We start from the raw sequence: 26,438 nt of genomic DNA on the forward strand, positions 1-26,438 counted from the left end.
CCGGAAGACATAATTATATTTTAACACACACGCTGGATCAGAGTGTCTACCCGAAGGATAATTTTAAATTTCCGGTTTTGTCATTATACTTCTTTTTGGAATTTCCACAGGGAACATAGCTCAAAAGAAGCTCAAAAAAGGGGGAAATAGGGTAATTTTTCACGAATATAAGAGATAAGAGGAGGAAAGATTAAATGTGATTTTGTATTTTTAAATAGTGTTAAATGATTTTTTAATCACTTCTGCCAATCGCTGATTAATTTTTCACTAATTGGATATAGTTACAAGGAACTTTTATCAGAGTTGAAATTTTGGTTTAAATCTCATAAACTCCCGACTGAGTCAATTAGCAGAATATTAGAATTTGACTATTTGCCAGAAGCGACTCGTCTTCGAAAAAATCTACTTTTTTCAACATTTTTGTTTTATGGATTGAAATGTTTATTAAATTCTCAGGTTATATTGAACAGCTGAAAATTGAAGAGAATTCAACTATAGAAAACACAATGTTCCGTTTTCTCCAATTGTTTACAGTTGGAAAATCAATTTTTTCAATTTTCAACTGTTGAGTTTTATACTATTATTGAAAGATCAATTCAACCTTTTTTTAGTTTTCATATGTTCAAAATTTAATTATGAATTTTCTTTAATTTCCAACAGTTGAAAATTCAATTGTTATTTTTGTTTAATTTTTAAAAAATGAATTTATGCATTGATATGTTTATTTATTAAATTCTGACGTTACATGGAAGTTGAAAATTGAAGAAAATTCAACTGTCGAAAAACAATATTTTCTTTTCTTTTATTTTAAATTTTCTCCAGTATTCCACAGTTGAAGGATAAATTTTTTTTAATATTCAACAATACAATTTCCAACTGTTAAAAATTCAATTCTAAATGTTCTGAAATTTTCAACAGTTGACTTTTCTAATATTGAAAAGTCAATTAAACATTTTTTTGTAAATTTTCATATGTTCAAAATTTAATTGTGATTTTTCTTCAATTTTCGACAGTTGAAAATTCAATTGTCTTCAATTTTCAACAATTGAAAATTCAAATTTCTTCTATATTCAACAGTGAAAATGCAATTTTTACTTTTTTTTTAAATTTTCAACAAATAAATTTTTAATTTTCTACTGTTAAAAATTAAATTATCGATTTTCTTTTATTTTCAGTAGTTGAATTTTCAATTTTCTTCGATATTGAACAGTTAAAAATTCCATTTTATCCAATTTATTTTAGCTTTTAACAATGTTAAAATTTAATTATCAGTTTTCTTGAAGTGTCAACAGATGATAATTTAATTTCCATTCAATGTTCAACAATTAAATTCTAAATTTTCAATTGTTAAAAATTGATAATTGAATTCTTAACACTTAAGAATTAATTTCTTTGAAATAAAAGTAAAATAAATATAATAAATAAACAATTTAATCCATAAAAGAAAATTTAAATGAAAGTAGATTTTTTTAAAACGGGTCTTCATTGGCCAAAAAAATATTGCAAATTAATATTAATACAAATTAAAAAATATATTTAAAAACAATTCTAACTCGATTGTTGGAAATCCAATCATGGCGATATAAAAAAGTCCGACAAACCATCAAGTTTGTTGAAAAAACAATTTCCATATGTTTAAACTCGTTTTTTAAGCCAGAAATATTTGCTCTTTTAAAAAATACCGAAACAAGAAAAATTGTATTCACAAATGTAATATATTTAAAGAGAATAGAGAAAAACGGGATTTAAAAAAAAGGAAAGCAGGGAACAGGAAAAGACAGTGACCCTGTTTCCATGCCCTAAATCAGAATTTTAATTCATTTGGAAAACTTCCTGTTCCAAACCATAATAATAATTCTTTTTCCCAGAGAAAATTGTTATTCTTTTGAGAAATTCACTGTTACAAGTCAGGATTATAATTCTCCCGAAAATTTCCTCTTCCAAGCCAAAATATTCTTTTTTTTTTGAAAATTCCTAAATCCAATTCAGAATGACATATAATTGCTTCGAAAAATGTTCTTTTAGATTTGAAATTATAATTTGTCTGGTAAATTCACTGTTCCTAATCAGAATTATAATTCTTTTTTAAATCCATGTATAAATCAAAATTTTTTCGGTGAAAATTCCGTTTTCAAAGTCAAAATCCCCCGTTTCCCAAACATAATTCCAATTTATATATTTTTATTCTAAACCGTCAAGCTTTCTCTCTTTGATTTAAAATCGTAAATATTTACAATTTCATAAAAATGCTATAGGATATCAAAATGTACAAAAATTGCAAAAATTTGTTTCATGATTCGTTTCGCGATTGAACAAGATTAATGAAAAATCCCGGTCACTGAATCAAATTCCCGGGGTTTTCAGAGCGAACAAAATTCCCGGCCTTTTTTCTGTTTTCCTCGTTAAGGTAGACACCCTGTTTATAAAATTAGGAACGAAGAGTTGAACTTTTAAGCTAAGTACTCCATAGAATTAAATGCAAGAAATTTCACGAATTAACGAAAGCAAACCTTTAAATTAAATTCAATACTGTTTGTTAATTCACGTTTTAATAAATTGACATTATTTTAAGCTGCATAATTAATTTAATAATGGTTATTGCTCGAGTGTAAAAAAACAATTATTTACATAAACACTCGTTTGTATTATCTTAGTAAAATGGAAATTATTACCATCATTCATCAGTTTAGTGTGCCTTCGTTAATTCTGCACCGATCGCAATTCTGTTGCTGCGACTTCAAAATCAATTTATTCCTTCTAAATTGAGGGCCCGGACCAAAAAAAAACAACCGGTTTTTTTATTCGGGCCCTCAATTACCGCGTAATATCTCGTATTCTCGACTGCAAAATATTCCAAAAAAATTAATCAATCCTAAGGCACTACTTTTCTATTTAAAAAAATGTCCTCGAGAGCTAGCTAAGAACTTAATCTTTATGAACTTGAGAGTCGAGATTACAAAACAGAATAGACAAGAGCTTTTAAAAAGATCTGAGTTTGATTATTCTTCTATTTTTCAAGACTCGGCATTCTGGATTTTATACAAGTTGGGATCTAGAACAAAAACCTAGACTATAAACAAAAATTTAAAAGCTATCCAGTCTTTTCGTTTGGACACGGAATCGAACAAGTTTTGTGCAGCGACTGTCACACGTATACAAGTTTTCTTGGAAAATTGCGAGTATTAGATTTGCTATCGCTGCGCCTGCGAATACATATTTTAAAGAAGTGAAATCGTCTTTTTCAGATTTGAATGGAGCAACTTGAATTTAAGAACCTAAGAGATTTAGTCGGCTTTACGCGGTTTGCGTTTGCGAACGTTGGGACTGCTCGGGGTCGCCTTTGAGTCTTTATCTCCTTCGGATTTTTCCGACTCGCTTCCTTCCTCATCGACCAGATCGTCCTTAACATTTTCCACAAGTTCTTCGTCGCCGGAATTTTTCTCCTGTGAAGAATCACCAGATCCGTCCTTTAACTTTCTTTTGCCTTGAGAGTTAACGTCTTTCGGTGGGTAGATAAAGTCAATCAGACAGACGATAATCTGAAATAATTGATCCCAATTATTTTTAAAGACCAAAACAATTAACAAAAGTTTACTTTTACATCACTATTTTTTATTTGATTTGAAAATAAAAACTTACAAGTCCAATAACAGCGCCCAAGACAATGGTAGCGATGGCAAAAATCAGATAACTGCCCCAGGTCGGCATTCCAAAATCTTCCATCAATCTGTTGTGAATTCCCTGTAAAATTATCAATCATTAATCAGGGTGGCCGTTTTAATCGAGGAATAAAATGCAAGGTCTTTTCCGGGTTTGCAAAAAATGTTCGCAGTCATTGAAATTTAGAAAATCGAAATCTTAAAGTTCGAAATTTTTTATTTGAAGTAATCACAATTGAACTGCAAACTGAAATTTTAAAAGAAATCTTTTAATTGTTGAACTTTAAATATTAGAAACCAAAAATCTTTTTATTTAAACTCTCAATAATTTATAGGTATACAAAAATCGAGACATAGAAAATTGTATTATTCTCTTGAAACCTTTAAAAATCCTTTAAAAAAACTTAAAATTTTTATTTTAAAATCTTAAAAAATGTACATTTTGTTATATACTGTTGGAAACACATTAAAATTTATAATTATTTAGAAAAAAATTTTCAAATATAATTTAAAATGATTTCAATTTTTTCTACGATCTTTTGTATCTTATAACATTTTTAAAATTGCTTTAGAGTCTTCCAGGTTCTTTTCTAATAATTTTGACAATCTTTTGATCTCGGCTTTTAAAATGTTTTGAAAACTTTTTAAATATTCTCTTAAAATTAGTTTTAAAAAAACATTAAAAATGAATCATAAGCAAATATTGTTATTATCTTGAAACCTGTCATAATCCTTAAAAAGCTTTCTTTATAAATTTTAAAAAATCTACATTTTGATAAAAAAATTTTTATTGTTTACATATTTTTAGTTATTTTTGAAATTGTTTTCAAATATCTTAAAATTATTCGAATTTTTCCGAAGTTTTTTTCAAACTCTAAAAAATTAATAAAATTGCCTTAAAATTTTTGAAAATAAAGACATTTAAAATTTTGGAAAGAATCATAAGAAAATGTTTTTTCTTTCTTTGAAACCTTTCAAAATTCTTAAGAAGCTTCTAAATTTTTGGTTGGAAATCTTCAAAAATCTAAGTTTTATTTAAAAATGTTTGAAATCTTTCCAAGTTTTAAATGGTTTTTTTACTTTTTTCGAAACATCTAAATATGTTTTCAAGTTACTCGATTTTTTTCTAAGGGAATCATTGTACAATTTTTATTTATAAATCAGAATTAAACACTTCCACTTAAAATTTTTCAAAAATCTTAATAGAAAAATTAAAATTCTAATGTTCCAATTTCGAATTTAGCGCACTAAAATTTAAACAGTTTAAGAATTTCTATCACAAGTAATTCAGTTTCGAATTGTTTGGTTTTGAATATTTAAATTATTAATGCTCATTTTAAATGAAAAGTAAAATAATTCCAAACAGTAAAAGGCTGCTTTTCTATTAGTTAAAATTTTTTTAAATAAAATGTGCTAAGAATGGCAATTTTACATTGGAAAAATATTTGACTATGATTGGAAATTGAATACAAGCGTTTAATTATAAATTTATTAATTTTAAGTTACTTTAAAATTTTTAAAAATTGATAAAACTTCAATCGAACTTTTACATTTAAATACGAAGGCATTCGAATTAAAACAGTTTAATTCTTAAAGTTAAAATCTGTCAAGTGTTGAACTTAAAAAAAATCTTAAAATTTAAAACAAATTTTAGTTAAAAATGAAGACCAAAAATAAAAAACTTTAAATTCAAATATTTGTATTACATCATGTGATATGAAATTTGTGATATTTTAAGTGATTGGATAGATTTTTCTACTAAAAATTGGTAAAATTCCTGATAAAAACCAATCACGGACATTTTCCGGTTTAGAAAAATTCCCGGCACGCAGATTTTGATTAACAAAAAAATAATTAATAATTACTCTTAAAACTTGAGACATTCGGAAGAATTGACTGATGATAGACATCTGGATCGAAGTTGGGCTTTTCCAACTGGGAATTGGTTCGATTTTCTTCCATGTTTTTTCGGATATGAATTCGATCAGTGAGTCCTTGTCTCTCGGACTTTTGTACTGGCGAAAGATACCGTCTTTAACGCTGTTAACAAAAATACATCATAGTAAATGTAAAGAAATTGGCGTTTTAAATAATAGGAATCAGTGTTGGGTAGTAACCAGTTACCTGCAAAGAAAAGTTATATTCTTTGCAAATTTTTAGGAACTAAATTGATTTTTTAAGCAAGTAACTTGTAATGTAACTTGATCAATATTGTTTCAGTCATTTGTTAGTTTAAGATAGTCACTTTTTCGTTACTTTTCGTTATTGGTATTACCCATCTCATTTTTAAGCGCGAGGCGGCTTTTAAGAGTTTTTCTTAAATATTTGTTTGTGAAATCTTTTTTATTCGTTGAAATCATTGAATTTTTAAAAATATTAGTGAAATCTGAGGAAATCTTTTAAAATCGTTGAAAACATTTTGAAATTGTTTAAAATCTTCAAAATGTTTTAAAATATTTGAAATCTTGTTGAAATCTTTAGAATTCTTGTATTCTTTTAAAATCCTCATGCATTTTTTTGTAATCTTTGAAATAATTGTGAAATATTTCTGAAATAATTTGAAATCATACAAATATTTTTAAATCTTAGAAATCTGGTTTAATATATCACTTTTTAAATCTTAAAAACCTTTGAAATATTTTGAAAAATTTTAAATGTTTGGAAATGTTCGAAATCTTTTGAATCTGGTGTACACGCCTTTTTCAAATCTTTTAAATCCTTGCAATCTTCATGAAATGCTCGAAATCGAATCTTTGTGAAATCTTTTTTCATTAATTGAAATCATTAAATTATTTTGAAATCGTTTCAAATCTTTGAAATATTTTTAAATCTTTGAAATATGGTGTACTTGCACCCTTGTTGAAATCCTTAAAATTGTTGTATTCTTTTTAAATCTTTACGAAATTTTTATGAAATCTTTGAAATATTTATGTAATCTTTCTGAAATCTTTTTTAATCATTTTAAATCATTAAAATATTTTTAATCGATGTACAGTCCTTTTAAACTTTAAACACCTGGTTTACTATATCCTTTTTAAAATCTTAAAAATGTTATCAAAGTTTTAAAATCATTGGAAATATGCAAATTTTTTGGAAAATGGTTGTGAAATCTTTAAAATCTTTGTCAAATCTTTTGAAATTTTTCTTAAATCTCTGTTTGTGAATCCTTTTCATTCGTTGAAATCAATGTATTATTTTAAATCTTAGTGACGATTTTTCAAAAGTTCTAAAAGGTTTTAAAACCTTTTGAAATCATTTCAAATTTTCGAAATGTTTTTAAATCTTTGAAATCTGGTGTACTGCACTCTTTTTCGAATCTTTGAAATGTGGTTTACGCGCCTTTTTTAAATAATTGAAATCCATACAAACTTGAAATATTTTGAAACCTTTATGCCATGGCTCATTCTAATTCTGAAACTGAATCAACATCGAAATTTTCAACTAATGATTTTTATAATTTATAAGTTGAACATCACAAAAAAATGCATAGTTTAACATTCTATATCAGCGGAAACGAAATTTAAAAAGTATAGAATTATGCACAATATTAATGTCTGTTTATTGCAATCTATAAAATAATATAGCATACAAGAAAAATATCTGAAAAAATCAAAAACTTTGCAGTAGCAAGATTTCATCTGAACGAGATGTTTCTTCCATAACAAACTGAAAGATATAAATAAGTTTTTGAACTTCAATAAAAAAAAACTGTTTTAAAAGAAAAAACAAATTAATTCAAGGTTTTCGTGAAAAATTTGAGGAGATTTCAAGATTTTTAAGGCTCAGAAAAAATTCTAAGAGGATTCAACGTTTTCAAGGTCGCTACATACGCTGATTGTACAATTTCAAAGTGGAAGTCATTAAATTGAAATTTTTTATTTTTATTCAAATTTAAAATGAGAAGCCCTCAAAATTAAATAGTTTAACAACAAAGCATTACAAATAAATCAAAACATAAATCAAAACCTAAAATATTCAACGTCTATTGTGCTATTAAAGAATGTTAAATATAGCCAATTTTAAACTCCAAGAATTCCAAGTCGAACAATTATAGATTCAAGGTACTCTGAATTATAATCTACACCTGAAAGAGCTTGGAATTGAATAATTTCACAATAAATTGAAATATTTAACATTGTATCTCATTCTAGTGGTTCACAATTGTACAGTAATTTTAAATGCAAGCCTTAATGATTATACAATTTTCAAAATAGTAGCTTTTGAAATTGAAAAAATTATACAAATATTTTATTACAAATTGAAAGCTTACATTTTTGAAAAATTCCTAACAGAAAACTTTTCTGAACAAATAATTTCAAATTCAAATACTAAAAATTATAGGTCAATTGCAATTTTAAATTGTTCAGCATTCTGTTTCGCTTTCAATAGGAATTTAATTACTACCTCTTGCTTTTTAAATATACAATTTTCAATTTAAAAGTAACCCATTCCAAACAGCTTCAATTGTAAATCGTACAATTTTGAATATTTTATTTTGAAGTAATTTCATATATTATTAGAAATTGCGGCACAATTTAACATTTATTTTCAAACTCTAAAGTATTAATTAGTGAATTGGGAGTTTTAAACGTTTAAAATGGAATAATTTCCAATTTAAACCCTAGATAATCAGCTTGAAGCATTACAAAAAGAATAAATCCAAATTATATTAATTTTATATATGAATATTCAAAATTGTAACACAATTGAATGTGCTTAGAATTGAACAATTCTGAACAAATTGTACGCTTACAAATTAAAAGGGTACAAAATTGTACAATAATTTTACAAAATTCTAATAAATTTATAATAATTTTACATAATTATAATAATTTACTTTTTAAAAAATGACGTAACTGTTACGAGTAACCTTTTCGGAATATCGTAACCGTAACGAGTTATTCAACAAAAAAAGTAACTTACCCAACACTATTAAAGAATATTTTAAAACGTTGATTTGTTTTAACTTACTGATAAATAGTGGGCAAAGCAGTAACCATAAACCGACCGCTGAGTCCTGGGGCGTTTGTGACATCCACTTTTCCTACATCAATGTTAAGATCTTTTTTTCGAAAAGCCAGATTTTCCCAAATCGGTTCAAGGGACTTGCATGCAGGACACCAGGGTGCATAGCTGCGAATTAAAAATGTTTGATAATTGTCTCACCCCAATATTCAATAATCTGTAGAATATCTTATAAAAAATCTGTCCAGTATTCAGAAAAAAATCGTTGAATCTGTAATTGTTTATTAAACGGTAATAGGGTGGTGAAAAATTAATTTTCTAAATTCCCTAAATTTTCGCTAACCAATTTTTCATTTTCCCTGACCATTAATATTTAAAGACCTAAATGTAAATCTTTTAACTTTTTTAACATAGAAAAATTCAATATTAATAACGGAATGAAACAATATTAAATTTATCTGCTTAATTCAAACAAGAAGATGACTTTTTCACCATAAAAGATCAATTTTCAATCTAAGAGAGTGAACTTTCATCAAAATAGTCGTTGAAATCGAAAAAAAAATGATTTGACAAAATAGTTCAATTTTCAACAAAATAATTTAATTTTTAATCAAAGTGATAATTTTAAAACCAAAAATACGAATTTTCAACCAAAACGATTAATTTTTTGCCCCCGAAAATCGCAAATTTTTAACCAAATATATAAATTTTCAAACGAATAGTTGAATTTTTAACTAAAAATTTTCAGTGAAAAAAATAATTAATTTTCATTTAAAAAAAGTCCAATTTTAACCAGAGATGAATTTTCAACTGAAATGAGGAATTTTCAAAACAAAAAGTAAAAGCTTTAACAAAGCAAGAATCTTCAGTCAAGAAAGAAAAAAAGTCCATTCAAATTGCTGAACTATCAAGCCAAACAACAAAATTTCTATAAAACAGTTGAATTTTCAATCCGAAAATATAAATTTTCAACAAAAAAGTTATTTTTCAACCAAACAGATGCAATTTTAAAACGAAAAAAAGAGAAAATTTTAAGCCAAAGAGATAAATTTATAAGAAAAAAACTGTAATAAAGCAGTTTAACTTTGACCCAAGTAGCCGAATTTTAATTTCTGAAACACCCCTTTTCAACAAAATGGTTAAACTATCAATCAAACAGTTGAATTCAACTGAAAAGACGAATTTAGAACAAAATAATTGAATCCTGAACCAAAAAAAAGATTACTTTTCAACCAAACTGTTGCATTTTATACAAAAAAAAAAGAGGAATATACCAAAAAGATTAGTTTTCTACACAAAAAAAAAACAATGAATTTTCAGCTAAAAAAGATAAATTTTCAACGAAAAATAGAAAAGTTAAATTTTAGATTGAAAAATTAATTTAAAAAAAATTAATTTAAGAAAAAAATAATTTTTAACAAAATTTTTCAATTTTTAACTAAAGAAATGAACCTACAACCAAAAAATAAATTTTTACCAAAGTGGTTTCACCTTCGATCATGCAGTACAATTTTCAATTAAAAAACATTAATGTTCAACGAATAATGGAATAGTCAATATTTCAACCAGAAAATATCTTTCATTTACATAAAAACAGTTAAATTCAACCAAAAAGACGAATTTTCAACCAAGAAAGATTTCAGTCGAATTTTCAGTACCAAAAAATGAATTTTCAACAAAAAGTTAATTTTATACAAAAATAATTGAATTTTCAACATAGCAGTTGAATCTTCCTCTAAAAAGGATCACTTTTTAACAGAATTTTCAAACTTTCAATGAATCGATAGGAGGAAGAAACTAAAAAAAAATAAATACAAGGCAATTAATTTTGATTTAATCCTAATGATTGATAGCTTAATTTGTTCTTTATTATTAAAGCAAAGGTTTCAATAAAATTAATCCAAATAGAATTCCAAATAAGATTTTAAGGAACAAAATAAGCCATCGATGCGACGATCAAATTTAAATTTAGATTTTTTTCTAAAACAATTGAAAAAGTACAGTCAGGGAAAAGTGAGGGATTAAAAAAATATATATTATATAAGATTGTTTTCTTCCGTTTATGAAATATTCTATATTAAAAATGTTTCAAGATAAATTACTGTGCAGGGAAAAATAAAAATTGACCATAGAAAAATTAGGCAATTTTGAAAAAAATGGAATGTTTTTACGGAATTTTCCGGAAGACTATTTTCTGGAATTTAACATTTAACTGAAATCTTTCTATATTGTAAATTCATATTTTTTGTTCAAAAATTCATATGTTTAAGTAGTTTAATCTTTTTTGGATCTAAATACATCATTTGGTTGAAACTTAATTTTCTTTGGCTGGGATTCAAATATGTTGTTGAAAACTCTTCTTTTCTGGTTAAATTTAACGGCTTCTTATTTTAAATAAAAATATTCTCCGGCTTAAATATTTAGTACTTCCTTATATGTTGAGAATTCATATTTTTGTTTGCAAATTAAACTATTTGGTTGACGGTTGAACCGATTTATTAACAAGTATTTTTTGTTGTTGTTGAAGATTCAGTATTTTAATTGAAAATTCAACTATTGAGTAAAAATTGAACTACTCTGTTAAATTTGTTTTTAATATTTGACTTTTTTGTTTAAAATTATTATTTTTTTTACTCAGAATAACTTCACCGTTTTTGATATTTTTGGGTTATTGAAAATTTGCCTTTTGGTAAACAATTAATATTTTTGGTTGCAAATTTACATTTTTGGTTTTGCAATTGGTCATTTTTGTAAGAAATTTTATATTTTTGACTGAAATATCAACTTTCTATGTTGACAATTAAGATGCGGTTGCTTTCTCGGTCAGCCTCTCGCTTTCATCGCTCGCTAAGACGTCCCAAATTACGCTATCTTAAAAAATAGAGATAAGCATCTAAACATAAGATTTTTTTGTAAATAGGTATAAATAACTGTCAACAGTAAGGATAAGATGTTATAAAATATCTAATCGGAACTATTGTAAAAAATTGAGGTCATGTAATACCTTAGGAGGAACCTAATGAATAAAGAAGAAATGCAACTGTTTTTGGTTGAAGTTTAATCTTTTTATTTTCTATTGTTAAAATATCAACTATGGCCCTTTTCCTTCAGAATTTATCTTTTTCTGAAAATTCAACGTTTCGGGTTGAAACTTCAATCATTTGGTAGAAAATGCAACTGTTATTGGTTGAAGTATCATATTTTTTGTTTTAAACTTCGACCACGTGGTTACAAATTCAATAATTTAGTTAAAATTCAACTATTTTGTTGAAAAATTAATTATTTTCTTAAGAATTCAACTACTTTATAGAAAATTCGTATTTTCGATTGAAAGTTCAACATTTGGATGGACGTTTTTTCTTTCTTGACTGAAAAATCTTTATTGATTGAAGCATTTTCTTTTTGTTGGGAAAATTAATCATTTTAATTGAAAATTGATCCCTTTCGTAGAAAATTTGACTTTTTAATTGAAAATCGGACCATTTAATTAAAATTTCAAATATTTGTTTTAAAAAGTCATGTATTTTATTGAAACTGTGTGTTTTTGTAGAAAATTAATCTTCTTGGTTGAAAATTAGCATTTTTGGGTTTAAAATTGATCTCTTTTGTTAAAAATTTTGTATTCTTTGGTTCTAATATCCACTATTACTTTTTTTTTTACTATTAATCAATTAATTTAACTTTATCCTTTTTGGATGAAAATTGATCTATTTTAGTTGGAAATTTAACTATTTGTTTTGAGAATTCATGTATTTTGTTTAAAATTTGAGTTTGTTGGTAGAAGATTAATCTCCTGGTTTCAAAATTCGTATTTTTGGTATTTAAAGTCATCACTTTTGATGAAAATTTCATATTTTTTAGTTTCAATATCCACTTGTATTTTACTATTAATCAATTAATTTGACTTGATCCTTTTAGGTTAAAAATTGATCTATTTTAGTTGAAAATTGAACTATTTGTTTTGAAAATTCATGTATTTGGTTTAAAATTTGAGTTTGTTGGTAGAAGATTAAACTTCTGGTTTCAAAATTCGTATTTCTGGTTTAAAAATTCATCTTCTTTGGTAGAAATTTCATATTTTTGGTTGTAACATCAACTATTACTTGGGGAGAGGGTCATATTTTTAGTTGAATATTAAACTATTTGCTTAAAAATTGAACCATTTTATTTGGTTGACAATTCAACTTTTTTAGGTTGAAGTGTAATATTTTTTGTTTGAAAATTCGAACATTTTGTGGAAAATACAACTGTTATTGGTCGAAGTTTAATATTTTTTGTTTGAAAATTCAACCATGTGGTTGAAAATTCAACAATGTGATTAAAGTTCAACTATTTTGTTGAAACATTAATTATTTTGGTCTACACTGTCCCACAGATTTCTTCGTTAAAATTCGCTAATTTTACCAATGTGTCCATTTTCCTCAATTTTATCAACTTAAAAAAAATTGAGACGAGATATCTAGTGAAAATTCTTAAAACTTAAGTAAGATATATATATGTATTTTATACCAAGTGTCTTTCTTTCTTTAAAACTACATTTTTTCTAACATTTTTCGTTTCTTACCGACGTCAATTACAAGAAAGGATTTCTAAACTTTAGCTTTTAAAAAAATTGATTGCAAATGTCAGTTACAGGCTCAAAAATTTTTTGCCCGAACTGGATAATCAAGTAAAAATTTGTTGAACACGAGGTAGAATTCTATTAATAAATGATAACACATGAAAATTACTCAGAAAGCACAAAACAAGGCGCTTCTGACTGAATTTTTTTTTAAACTTCCAACTCGAGAACATTTTTTATTAACTTTTATATTTACGTGAGAAGAAGAATGATTATGAGGCACGGGACTACAGAATTTCAAAGCAGAGTTTAATTATTGTGATTTTATCAACTTACAATTCCACCATCCATTCTCCCGTTAACATCCGATCCCAATTATCCTCGTTGAGTGCCTCCACCCATGAACCTTTCGATCGCACAAGGTCTGCATTTGCAACCGTCAAAAATAAACAGAAATAAGCGATATAAGAAAACATTTTTGCACCAAGAGAAATTTTATTTAACCAATAATTGCCGGTGCCGTCAATTTTCGTGTACTTGACCGGTCGCTAACTAAACAAGCGAGGTTGCCATATTTTAATTATACGTGGAAAAGGAGGCGCCACGTCGCGACGCCATGTTGGTCGAAACTTCAAAAAACTAAATCCCTAAAACTAATGTCAAAATTCTAGTTAATGCAGAGTATTTCACAAAATAAAGACTAATCAATTAAATCATAATATATTTTTGTAAAATATGAAACGATTAAAATAAAAAATAGTTATTACTTTAAGGTTTAGAATCAATTTTGTATTATTAATTTTGAAATCCCGCCAAATACTTTTCGCGAAAGTAGCACCTCTCGCGGTTAAAGAAATAGTTTTTGGAATTTACAGGGACGTCTTAAACCCGCGGGTTAATTTGTTATTGATAAATGTTTAATTATTTTTAAATTTGACATGGACTAGAAATTTATTTTATTTCTTTATTTTTATAGAAAATTGTCATTGAGAATGTTCATCACACATAAAATTATTGAGAGCAATTCTTATACAGGAAGATTTTTTTGTGGGAGGGGTTACCTCTTATTTTTTCTTTTCTTTTGTATATTCACCCCTGTTAGTTGATATCGACTGCTTGCTTGAATTAGGTATTGCGACGTGTCACGAAAATATTATCTGTCATTAGTATCATTAGAATGTAGGTGAAAAAAATATCAGTCTTCAAAAGGAGGAAGATAAAATAAAGCGTGAGTTTTTTCTTTCTTTTTTTTTATTGTTGTCAAAATTATTATTTGAAAAGTTGAATAAGGAAGATGCTTTCATTGTTGACCTAACCTTTCGTGTTTATCTGTCAGTTCGGACAAATCTGTCATTTTTGTTTGGAGCATAAACTACTTTTTGAGCATTGTTAGTAAATCCTACTGTGATTTATGTCGGCAATCACAAATATATAATTCAATCAACACTTTTTGATATTCTTGAAGCTACAAAAAGTTGAAAAATGAAAAAGTTTGTCAAGGTTATAAAGAAAAACTTAATTCTTCAAACAATATTTCAATATGAAGTAAAAAGCTAAGTACAAACCTTTCCATCAAATTATTTGTTTATAAGAAAGTGAACACTATAAATCTAGGATAAGTTGATGAGTTGCAGTATGGAACTAGATAATAAAAAAATTTTAGTTTTCAAATGAGCGAAAAAACATTCGGTAAAATCGAATTCACTATTTTCAAGATAAACAAAATCACCCCTGATCTGAAGTGTTGTTGTATTATCGCCGCAATTAAGTTTGTTTCAAAAAGTAATCCAGGTTCGAGGAAATGTATGTGGAAGTTGACAGTTTCAAAATGACTAACCTAAATTGTGATCAGAAATTCAATTTTGATTTTAAAAAAATACAAACACATCCTCGAGAGATATGAAGTTTCTGAACTCGGGTAAAGAAAGTTTTATGTGAAAGTTTTATGTGTGAAGTTGTGTGTGAAATTATCGAGGAGTTTACCACTCCAGTTTTGATTTCAAAATATTTAAATGATTTCAAACCATTTTAAAAGATTTAAAAATTTTCACAAAGAATTCAAAGATTTCAATTATTTCAAAAGGTTTTAGAATAATTTAGACGATTTCAGAAAGATTTCAAGGATTCCAAAGATTTTAAAAAGGCTTGTACATCAGATAACAAAGATTTTGAAGATTTCAAAAGGTTTCAGAGTATTGCAGAAGTGTACGGCAAGATTTCAAAAGGTTTCAAAAGATATTCCAAATATTTCAGAGATCTTACAAATATTCCAAAGATTTCGCAAAGGCGTTCTACATCAGATTTCAGAAGATTTCACAGATTTTAAACTATTTAAAAGATTTGAAACAATTTCAAAGAACTTCACAACATTTTTTAAAAAATTCAAAATATATTTTACAAATACCTCAAATATTTCCAAAATTTCAAAAGGATTAAAAAATTGTTACAATGGCGTGTAAGTCAGTTTTTAAAGATTTGAAACGATTTCAAAAGTTGTAAAAATATTTTGGAAGATTTCAAAAGAATTTACAAGATTTCAAAATGATTTAAAAATATCACAAAATTGACAAGGATTTACAAGATTGTATAAAGTCGTCTACATCATATTTCAAATATTTTAAATATTTTAAATGGTTTTAAAAGATTTCATTAAGATTTCACGAAGATTTCAAAGCTTTAAAAAAATTTTGCACAAGTGTTTAAAAGATTTCAAGGATTTCACAAAGATTTAAAAACATTTGCAAAGGCATTGTACACCAGATTTTAGAAGATTTCAAAAGATTCCAAGAATTTAAAAGATTAAAAATTTGTTTAATTTTTACAAGGATTGCAAGGATTTACAAGTGTATAATCAATTTTTAAAGATTCTAAAGATTTCAAAAGGTTTCAAAATATTTTGGACGTTTTCAAGAAAACATTTCAACGATTTCAAAGATATCACAAAAATTGCAAGGATTTCAAAGATTTCACAAATATTCAAAAGATTTCACAAAGGGGTGTACATCAGATTTCAAAATATTTGAAACAATTTAAAAATGTTTCAAAGTTTTTCAGAAGATTTTAGGAAGATTTAAGAGGGTTTGAAAACAGTTTAGAAAATGTTACAAAGATTTCAAAGATCTCACAGATTTTAAAGGTATCACAAAGATTTAAATGATTTAAATATATGTGAAAGATTTCAAATGGTTTCAAAAGACCTCAGAAAGATTTCAAAATATTTAAAAATGTTTTAGAAGATTTAAAAAGATTTCACAAGGATTGCAAAAATTTCACAAATGCGTATACAGTCAAATTTCAAAGATTCCAAATAGTTAAATCGCTGTCAGAAGTTTTTGGAAGATTTCAAAAGATTTAACAGCGATTCCGTTTGGAAGTCCGACATTGAAAAACATTATCGTATTCTAAAATAACCTTCAGAGTAGCAATATTAATATTTCTAAAAAAACCAATAATTTCTTAATAACTATCTATTACTATTATTATATTATTCACAAAAATGAAAACCTATAAATGTTCTTCAATTTTGTTTCTAAGAATCAGTACACACCCTGTTTAAATTATAATAATTTAACGAAATATCAATGCTAAATGTTTGAAAAAAATGATAACTATCTTAAACATTATATTAAATTTCAACTAAAATTGTATTCTACTTTTTAAAATTATTGTATCAAAAAATTATATTTAAAAAATCCTTGAACCATAATGGTTGTGATTTTTAAAAATTGTTTGCAATAAACTCATTTTCGATACAGGTTTCAGCAATTTCTATACAGCCAACCTTCACTTATCAAAATCTATCAAAAGAGAATTTAAAAAAAGAAAAATATATGCGAACCCCTAATTTTGTATTCTCTCAGATTTATAATTTAAATTATAATTATTTATGAATAAGCTAACTTGATCTAATATATAATTTTAAATTCTTCTAATTTTTATAAATCTTAAATAATTAGTTGCCTTAAATGATGAAACTACAATAAGTTATAAATCATCAGATTAATAAAACTTGGCTATTATTTTTTCAGAAAATGTCTAGGATACATAATAAAATGCCACGGTTGGCAGTTCGTGACAGCTTCGATGACGAAGATTTGAGTGATATCGACGACGAGGTTTTCATTCGTGATGGGAAGAGTGGAATTTTGAAAATAGATGATGAATCCGGCGTGAAAAGACCATTGATGGCACCCCGTAGAAAATTTAAAAGTGTCCACATGACTGAAAGAGTCAGTTTGCCTTACAGAGTTTTATTGGCTCCTTTTTGTTATGGGTTGATAGCATTATTTATTTTGTTGGGACTAATTGCCCTTTGTGCTTTAACAGCCAATTTATTCCCAATGCCATTCACAGTCTTAAGAAAGTGGATATCTACAAATGATATAAAACCTCATGTTAACAAAACGGAAGCCATTCCTTGTACTTCTCTCAATTCTAAAATCATTTGGACGAAAACTCTTCCAAAATTTACATCAGAGGCGCCTTTGAGAAGCAACGACGTAAATGGGGATAATATTGAAGATATCATCGTCGGATTTAGCACAGGTTCATATTTTTAAACAATAATCTTCAGGGTGGCCACTAGATCGGGAGAAATCGGGAAATGAAAGTAAATTGATTTTTTACCGGGAATTTTACAAATTTTTCGAAGAAAAATCTATCCAATCACTTGAAATATTACAAATTTCATGGATAAATTTTTTTGAAAGTTTAGTTTCAATAGTATTTAAAAACTTGAAAGAAAATCTATCTTAGGTCTTTTATTTTCAGTGCACATTTTTAACTTAGAGCATTTTAAAATGCAGTTTTGAAGACTTTAAAAACTAAAAATTAAAAATTATTTGGTATTTAAACAAAATTTAAACGTCCGATTGAAAGTTTAGAAATTATTTTCAATTTTAAAATAATTTAGAATCAATAGATTCAAACTGTTTTCAATTTTTAATTAATTAAAAAATATTAAATTGATAAATGAATGCATTTTTTAAATTTGAAGTATTATTTAAATATTGTTATAGTTCGAAATATTCCATTTTTAATCTATTAAATTTGAAATTTTTAAATTAAAGAAACGCAATTTTTAAATACTTAGCAATTTTTTTTTTGATTTAAAAATAACCATTGAACAATAATTTGAAACTATTTACAATTTAAATAATTCAAATTGAAAGTAATTACGTATAAAAAAGTGTATTTCACAATTCATTTATTTATTTTTTCAGTTTTTAAACGAACCCATTTTTATTGAATTGGCAGGGGGAAATTGTGTATTTCAGACATTTTTATCGATTTGATAAGAAAGTAATTTTGTTTTTCCAGATTTTATCGATTGAAACAGTTGCAATTTTTTATTCTTAACGTTTTTTCTGAATTGGAAGAGAAAAATTTTGTTTTTTAACATTTTTATTAATTTGCAAGGGAGGAATTTTTTTCAATGTTTCCTGAATTGAAGGGGGGATTTTTTTATTTTTTGGATTTTATAGAGTTTGAAGTGATGGAAATTCGGTTATTAATTTTTACCCTAAATTGGAAGAGGACATTTTTTTTCTTTTTAGCATTTTTATTGAATTGAAAGATATTAATTTTTGAGTTTCCACTTTTTCTGAACTGGAAGAGGGAAATTTTTTTTGTTTTCGATAGTTTGATCGAGTTCTTAGGGAGGGAATTTTATTTCTCAATTTTTTCTAATATAAAAGAAGGATATATGAAATTTTTAACCTCTTTTATCGAGGTGGAAGACAAAAATTTTGTTTTCTGAATTGGAAGAGGCCGTTTTTATTTTCTAATATTTTTTTAATGTTAAAAGGTAAAATTTGTTATTTTTAATTGTCTTCTGAATCATAAGAGGGAACTTTTTAACATTTTTATTGAGTTAGAAGGGAAGAGACTTTGATTTTCAATTCTTTTCTGAATTAGAAGAGGGAAGTTTTTTACTGGAATGGAAAGTTAAAAGTGTTTGAATTGGAAAATTGTTCATAAAATATGGTTGAAGTCGGTTAATTTTAAATGTAAATTAATTAATGATTTTTAAAATCGAATTCTATTTTGTGTATCAAAAATTAAACAATAATTGATTTTACAAGACGATTCTGAATTAAAAAAAAAATTTACACAGTTTTAAAATTGAACTTTTGAGTTTTTCCCCCGAATCGAGCATTTTTATTCACTTTGAAATAAGGAAATTGTAGTTTTTAATTTTTGTCGAATTGGCAGCGGCACATTTTATTTTTTGAAGATTTTTATCGAGCTGGAAAAAGGGAATTTTTATTTCTAATATACTTGTTTTAATTGAAAGAGGAACATTTTTTTGCTTTTTGCTTTTAAGATTTTCATCGATTTCGAAAGGAGGAAATTTCGCTTTTTAAGTTTTTCTAAAAAGCCTTCATTGGATTTCCGGAGAGCAAATTGGCTATTTTTACCATTTATATGAAAGGAGGAAATTTTTTTCAATTGTCTACTGAATTAAAAGAGGGACATGTTTTATTTATATTTTTTTTACCAGAAATCTTTGAGCTGATTAGTTAATAAAAGTCAAAAATAGAAAATTTTGCAGTTTAATGGCATTTATTTTAAAAAAAAATTCCTGGAAATGTGTTAAAAGCTTTAATTTTATACGTGTAAATCTTTAAGCGTTTAAATAAAAATGTTTCCTAGAAATGAAATAATTTTCATTTTTAAGAGTTTCAATGTTTAATTGCAGTGACCATGCAAAATATTTGCAAACCGCGAAATGATCAGAAATTTTCTTCCGCGATGAAGATGGCCACCCTGATCTTGTTATGTTGACACGTTTCTTATTATTTTGTTTATTTAATTTTCTTGCTTTCTTATTTTACAGATCTTTGTTTCGTTATGTTATTTATTTTTATGTTTGGTCATCCATTATCATTAACAAGGTGATTATATTTCCTCAGTTATTATTTATTAAAAACTAAGTTAATAAATACCATTTTCAAAGTTATCTAATATTATATCAATCTTGTTAGGACTGGATGCAGTGGATTCTCCGGATTACTATTGCACCCTCTACTTCGAGAACCAAAAACCCTGTTTCGGAGGAGTTCATGCTCTGGATGGAAACTCTGGAGAAATAATCTGGACCCATTGGACTGGCCACGCAATATTTTCCGTTGATTGCAGTCTGGATTTAAATGACGATTCTACCAAAGATTGTGTTATTTCCGGACGTGGAGGAATTTTGCATGCAGTGAACGGTCGAGATGGAAAAAGTATCTGGGAAATGCCACGGGAAGGGAAAGAACTACCGGTATCAGAACGTGGTGATTTGTTGGACATCTACGACGCTAAATTCATCGCTGATATTGATGATGATGAGATTGGAGATGTAGTCGCCTCACATATTCTTCAAGTGGATGAAAAACGTCTTTCCGAAGTTGTCATCATCTCTGGAAAAACCGGAAAAGTTATTCGCAACGCTGGTTTACCAGAAACGGAGGAATTATTCGTTGCGCCTGAAGTTCTTGTTCATCCGGATGGCGAGAATATTTTCGTTATGGTCACAAATAGTCAGAAACAATCGGGAGGTCTATATGTTGTGGCTCAGTCTAAATTAATGCGCGGAGAGTTTGTAAGTACTTTAAATTTAATTTTTATTCATAAGGGGCCGTCCATAAACTGCATTACCGATTTAACGCTGGGGGGCTGAGTTTTAAAATAAAAAAGATTAATTTTGAACCTAAGAAATTAATTTTTAACTAAAATGACGAATCTTCAACCAAAAATATGAATTGTTAAACTAATAGCTGGATTTTCAACCTAGAAGATTAATTTTCTACCAAAAAAAACTCCTTTTCATCTAAGAAATATCAATTTTCAATCTAAAATTAGAAAAGTTATAATGTTAGACAAATAATTGTTCAACAACATAGTTTTTTTTCATAAAAAAATGATTTTTTGTCCAAAAATAGATAAATAAAAATTTCAGTTAAAACTATCAATTTAAACAAATTAATTCTCAACAAAATAATTCAATTTTAAACCCACAAGATGAATTTTTGTACCAGGAAAGAGACAGTTTTTAGCAAAAATGCAGCAGTTATATATTCATTAAAAAAATTATTTTTAAACTAAAACGAAGAAAATAATTTTGAATCATATTGATGAATTTTTAACCGAAAATATGAATTTTCGAGCAGATAGTGGAATTTTCAACCCAAGAGATGAATTTTCAATTTAAAAAGCAAACGAATTTTTAACTAAATATTATTTATTTCGACCAAAGAAATGAACTTTTAATAAAAAGTAGAATAGTTACATTTTTGACAACACAGAACATTTTTTAAAGACAAATATTACATTTCTATCAAAACGGTAAATTTTCCACCAAAAATGGAATAGTTTTTCAACTAAAATAATAAATCTTCAACTAAAAAATCAAAATTAAACAAATGCATAAATTTTCAACTAAAAAGATAATTTTTCGACCAAAAATAAAATACTTAAATTTTTAATTTAAAAGAAGCGAATTTTTAAAAAAATAGTTCAATTTTCAAACACAGAAATTAATTTTCGACGAAAAAGATGAAGTTTTAATCAACGAGGGTCCCCTTCCGACAAAAAAGCCGGATTTTCAACAAATAGGTGAATTTTCACCTAAAACAGATAAATTTTCAGTAAAAAGCTTAATTTTCAATAAAATCGAAGTAAATTTTCAACAAAACAGTATAATTTTCAACCATGAAGATCAAATTTCTATCAAAAAATATAAATTTTCGACAAATAATGAAACAGTTGCATTTTTAATTCAAAAAAATTAATTATAAGTAGGAAAAACCTCATGTTCAACCTACAAGATGAATTTTCTACCAAAATAGATGAATTTTTCACAGAATACGTACATTTTCAACCCAATATTTGATTTTTTAAAGGAATTTTCAAACAAAAAGAGAAATTAGTCAACAAGATGCTTAAATATTCTTTATATATATTCTATATTTTAATTTTCTAACCAAAAATAGTTTAATTGAACCGAAAAAGATGAATTTTTAACAAAATAGTTTGAATCCTCCACCAAAAGATATTAATTTTCAAAGAAGTATTTGCGATTTTCAACCGTAATAATGAAATTAATTTGAAATTTAGTTTTTTGAAAATTTCCTAATCAGGTTTGCCCTGACATTCCCCGACTCTCTGAAATAACCTGACCTGTAGAAACTCAGTAATTTAAAAAAATATATGTTTATTTTACTTTAGAATGTTTTTGTAAAAGTGTATGTAGTAATTATGATACATATTTTTTTAACAATATATTTTTTAAATTCTTTTAAATGCTCTGTTCGAGCTTAAATTCTGATCATATTCTCGAAAGCATTTTTTCAACATAAATTCTTGAGCAATTAGGAAATCTATTCCTGGTGATAAATTTTAAGAAAGTTTGAAAATTTTGCGAAAAGTGGCCCTGCAACGGTATAGTTCAATATTAAATTAATAAGTTTGAAAATCACTTTCTTATTTCAGATTTCACACTCCTATTCCTATTCCCTCTTTTTTCATTTTTAAAGAATTCTTTATTTCCCTGTTTATAAGAAACTTCCTATTTTTCTCGATTTTACGATTAAATATATACTGAATTAATAGATCCCACTAAGAAAATCCAACTATTTTTCATTAAAAGTTCATTCTTTTTAATCGTAAAGTTTAATTTTATATTTTTGGTTCAAAATTCAGCTCGTTTCATTAAAAAGGCTACTGTTTGTTTGATAATTATATTATTATTTTGTTGAATATTTGACTGCTGGGTTGAGGGTTGAACACTTTGGCATTATTCAAAAATTCAACTATTTGGTTGAAAACCAATCTTTTCTAGTTAAAAATTAATTTGTGTTCTTCAAATCTAATTTTTTTCAATTAATTTTTTTAACTGAATTTGTTACTATTCTATGTTTGATTAAGAGCTGATATTTTGTCATTAAAAATTGATCTTTCTTGGATGAAAATTTAACTAGGTTGTTAAACATTCATATACTTTGTTGGAAATCCATCATTTGTTGTTAGAAACTTAACTTTTTTACTGAAAATTAATTTGTTTTGGTTGTGGATTTAATTGATTGTGGATTCAATTGATTTTGGATTCAATAGAAAAATTGTCTTTTGCCTTGAAATTCAACAATTTCGTAAAAAATTATTTTATTGTTTGTTAAAAATTAAACTATTTTCGTAGAAAATTCGTCTTTTTTGGAAGAAAATGAATCTTTTGAATAGAAAATTCATCTTTCCGGTTGAAAAATTAACTATTGGATTAACAACTTAACTTTTTTGGTGGAAAATTAAAATACTTATATATTAATAAATAAAATTTTATATGAAAATATAATTACTAAATTATGAATATAATTTTTTTATTAATAATATCTAAAAAAAAATCTATTAAAATATAAAAATAAAATTAGAAATATAGTTGAGCTACTTTGTTAAAAATCCAATTAAAAATTTGTTTGATCTGAAAATTGGAATAATAATATTTTTGGTTAAAAATTCAGCTTAGAAAATTAGAAATTAGAAGTAAACTGTTTTGATAAAAAAAATTGGTTGAAAATTCGTCTTTTTTGGAAAAAAATTCATCTTCTGGGTGGAGAATTGAACTATTTTGTTAAAAATTCATCTTTGCCTGTTTAAAAGTAAACTATTTTTTGAAACATTCGAATTTAGCTTGAAAAATTTACTTTTGTTGAAAATTTGTCTTTTTGTTGAAATAGTAGTTTTTATAACTTAAAATATAAATAATCAACTTTCCGTTGAAAATTAATCTTTATGGATTAAAAATTCAGCTTTTTGGTTGGAAATGTAACTTTTTCTGAAAGTTTACTTATTTCGATGAAAACCTAACGATTTTGGTCATAAAATTAATCTTCGTTGTTGAAAATTCATCTTTTTGGTTAAGGAATCAACTATTTTGTTAAAAATTCATCTTTTTTCATTGAATTCAACTACTTGAAAAATCGGTTTTTGTTTGTTTGTTAGAAAGTAATGTTTTACACGAAAATCTAACTATTCCATTTTTCGTTGAAAACCTAACTTTTTAAATTGAAAATTCATCTTCGCGGGTTAAAAATCATGTATTTGCTTAGAAATTTAACTATTTTGTTAAAATTACCTTTTTGGTAGAAAATTCATCTTTTCAATAGAAAAGTCATCTCTCGTGGTTGAAAAATTTAACTATTTTGTTAAAAATTCGAGGAAGGGAGTCCAAAAATAGCCCCAAATTGGTAACGGAATTTATGGATGGAATCTAAGGGCGTGTTCAAAGTCTTCAAATAACAACTTGAATTCTTTTCAGAAGTTGCAAAAGCTCCATCACAGTGCAGGTAAAGGAGTCCTGCTTTCTCCAATTCTCGTCGACATAACTCTCGACGGAACCGAAGACATCGTAGCCGCAATGTTTAATTCAACAATTGTCGCCTACGACGGGAAATCTTTTCAGCAGATCTGGAACTACACAGTCCCGAACTCCGAAGTAATCAGCATTCCAATTCCAGGATATTACGATGACGACAACGTCCCCGATTTTATGGTGAAACACCATATAGGCCCAGGAATTCCAGTATATTATTACACAGTGGCGACAATCCTAAATGGAAAAACGGGAAAGCCACTACTTGAAGAGCCAATGGAAGACAGCATGAGTGCCCAGATGTCCGGCTTATCACTGTCGGTCCAAGGATTTGGAAATGATTGGTTCCTTCACTGGTCAGCCGATTGTCTAAAACACAAAGGCTCAAAAGAAAAGTACCAATTTTTCAAAGGCCCGAATACCAATTCACAAATGCGAGCCGATCTCTGTAAACTTCGTTTCAATTCCACTCTCACCTCTTCCTTATACGCATTTAGCCAACATGTTGGTCCTCCCGGTCTGTCATTATATTTCTCCGAAGACTGGAAAAAACTCGAATTCAACAATTCCTTCGATCCTCGTCAAACTGCTGAAAATTATATTGAAAATTATACCTTGGATGAGCCATTGATTGAAAGCGAAGATGTTGCGGAGCGATCGCCAAAACTTGGGAAAGTTATCGAGCCAGAGAGCAAATATGAGCTTGATGACGACTTTTTAAAGGAAAGGGATGATAAGTACGATCTTGAGGATTACAAAGACGTGGAACCGGAAATTTTAAACTTTGAGGATAAAGTTCCGGATGCAATGAACATTGCCGAGGAGTTGAGAGGTTTAGATAAATGGGAGAATATGCGTCCAAAAAAAGTATACGACGTTTTGTATGATGATGGAACCGAGCGTTTGGATTTGCCACAATCGGAAGTTCGTGCCCAGCGTAGTGAAAATATTCCAAAGGTCAATAACGACACCAACGACGTACAAAATAAACTCGATCCTAGTATGGATTACACGAATGGTCAGACGAGAAGATATTATTCTTTGGAACCGGTTAACAGGTCGAATTCTCTTGACGAGGATTCTGATTATTTCAGCATGTCTGAAGACGTGGACTTTACTGATGACCCAGAGGAAGTGCCCGATGATAAACGGAAACGGGAGACGAGACAAACTAAAAAAACTTCACCGAGGGAAGCTTTTGAAGAGAAAACTTTGGGTCAGAAAGAAATACCTATCATTCTCCAGAATGGAAATGAGAGAACAATCAAGCTTGTTAAGAAACTGAAAGAAAAGATTCCAGGGAAGAAAACGCTTAAGAAGAAGAAAATTGTTCTTAAAAATGAGCAAGAAGAACAGAAGGAACTCTATCGAGCAAAGCGAATTCGCAAACGGTCATCAGAGACAGGTTTGAGAAATATCGCGACAGGAGTCCAGAGACAACCACCTACTGGAATTTTGCTTCCTTCTTTGAAGTCTTCGGAAAAACGTTCGATTGACCTTTTATTCTCGACTTATTGGCTTCCGGCGACCGAAAATCCGATTGTTCTTCTTCAGCAAGACCTGGACTGCATTCGACGGAAGGAAGAAGACCTGGGGAGGAAACTTCAACTCGCAGAGTACGATATTAATGTCAAGGAATGTCTCGTGGAACGAGGTTTTAATTACCAAATTTTTGAAGAAGCTATTGACCGAGAAAATGTGAAAATTGCTCTCGGACAAATGACAGTTTATAGAATGCAACTCCAGTGTATTTGTCCGGAAGATATGGCACCAGGAAAAATTTGCAAAGATATTTCTGCTCATCAAAGTTGGCCTGCGCATCTTGGTTCTTCCGGCAATGGCTATTTTAAACCTTTACGTTCCAAAAATTCTTGAAGGAAATTTCCAGAATTTTGACGAATAT

General features: G+C 27.2%; 2 protein-coding genes across 2 annotated transcripts; one reads left to right on the plus strand and one right to left on the minus strand.

The window, feature by feature from the left end:
* Nucleotides 1-1,869: 1,869 nt before the first annotated feature.
* On the minus strand, nt 1,870-13,733 carry LOC117169614 (thioredoxin-related transmembrane protein 1). Its single transcript, XM_033356066.1, has 5 exons — nt 13,522-13,733; nt 8,631-8,792; nt 5,525-5,699; nt 3,640-3,741; nt 1,870-3,539 (listed from the first exon to the last, which is right to left on the minus strand). Exons 1-5 carry the CDS (start codon nt 13,659-13,661, stop codon nt 3,285-3,287), a joined length of 834 nt encoding a protein of 277 aa, XP_033211957.1. The 5' UTR covers nt 13,662-13,733; the 3' UTR covers nt 1,870-3,284.
* A 577-nt stretch (nt 13,734-14,310) lies between these two features.
* On the plus strand, nt 14,311-26,424 carry LOC117169410. The gene is made up of 4 exons (XM_033355779.1): nt 14,311-14,413; nt 17,214-17,730; nt 20,172-20,773; nt 24,482-26,424. The coding sequence occupies exons 2-4, from the start codon at nt 17,217-17,219 to the stop codon at nt 26,408-26,410; spliced, it is 3,045 nt and encodes a 1,014-aa protein (XP_033211670.1). The 5' UTR covers nt 14,311-14,413; nt 17,214-17,216; the 3' UTR covers nt 26,411-26,424.
* Nucleotides 26,425-26,438: the final 14 nt, after the last annotated feature.

Source organism: Belonocnema kinseyi, chromosome 3, assembly GCF_010883055.1.
Source record: "Belonocnema kinseyi isolate 2016_QV_RU_SX_M_011 chromosome 3, B_treatae_v1, whole genome shotgun sequence".
In the NCBI taxonomy this organism is placed as follows: domain Eukaryota; kingdom Metazoa; phylum Arthropoda; class Insecta; order Hymenoptera; family Cynipidae; genus Belonocnema; species Belonocnema kinseyi.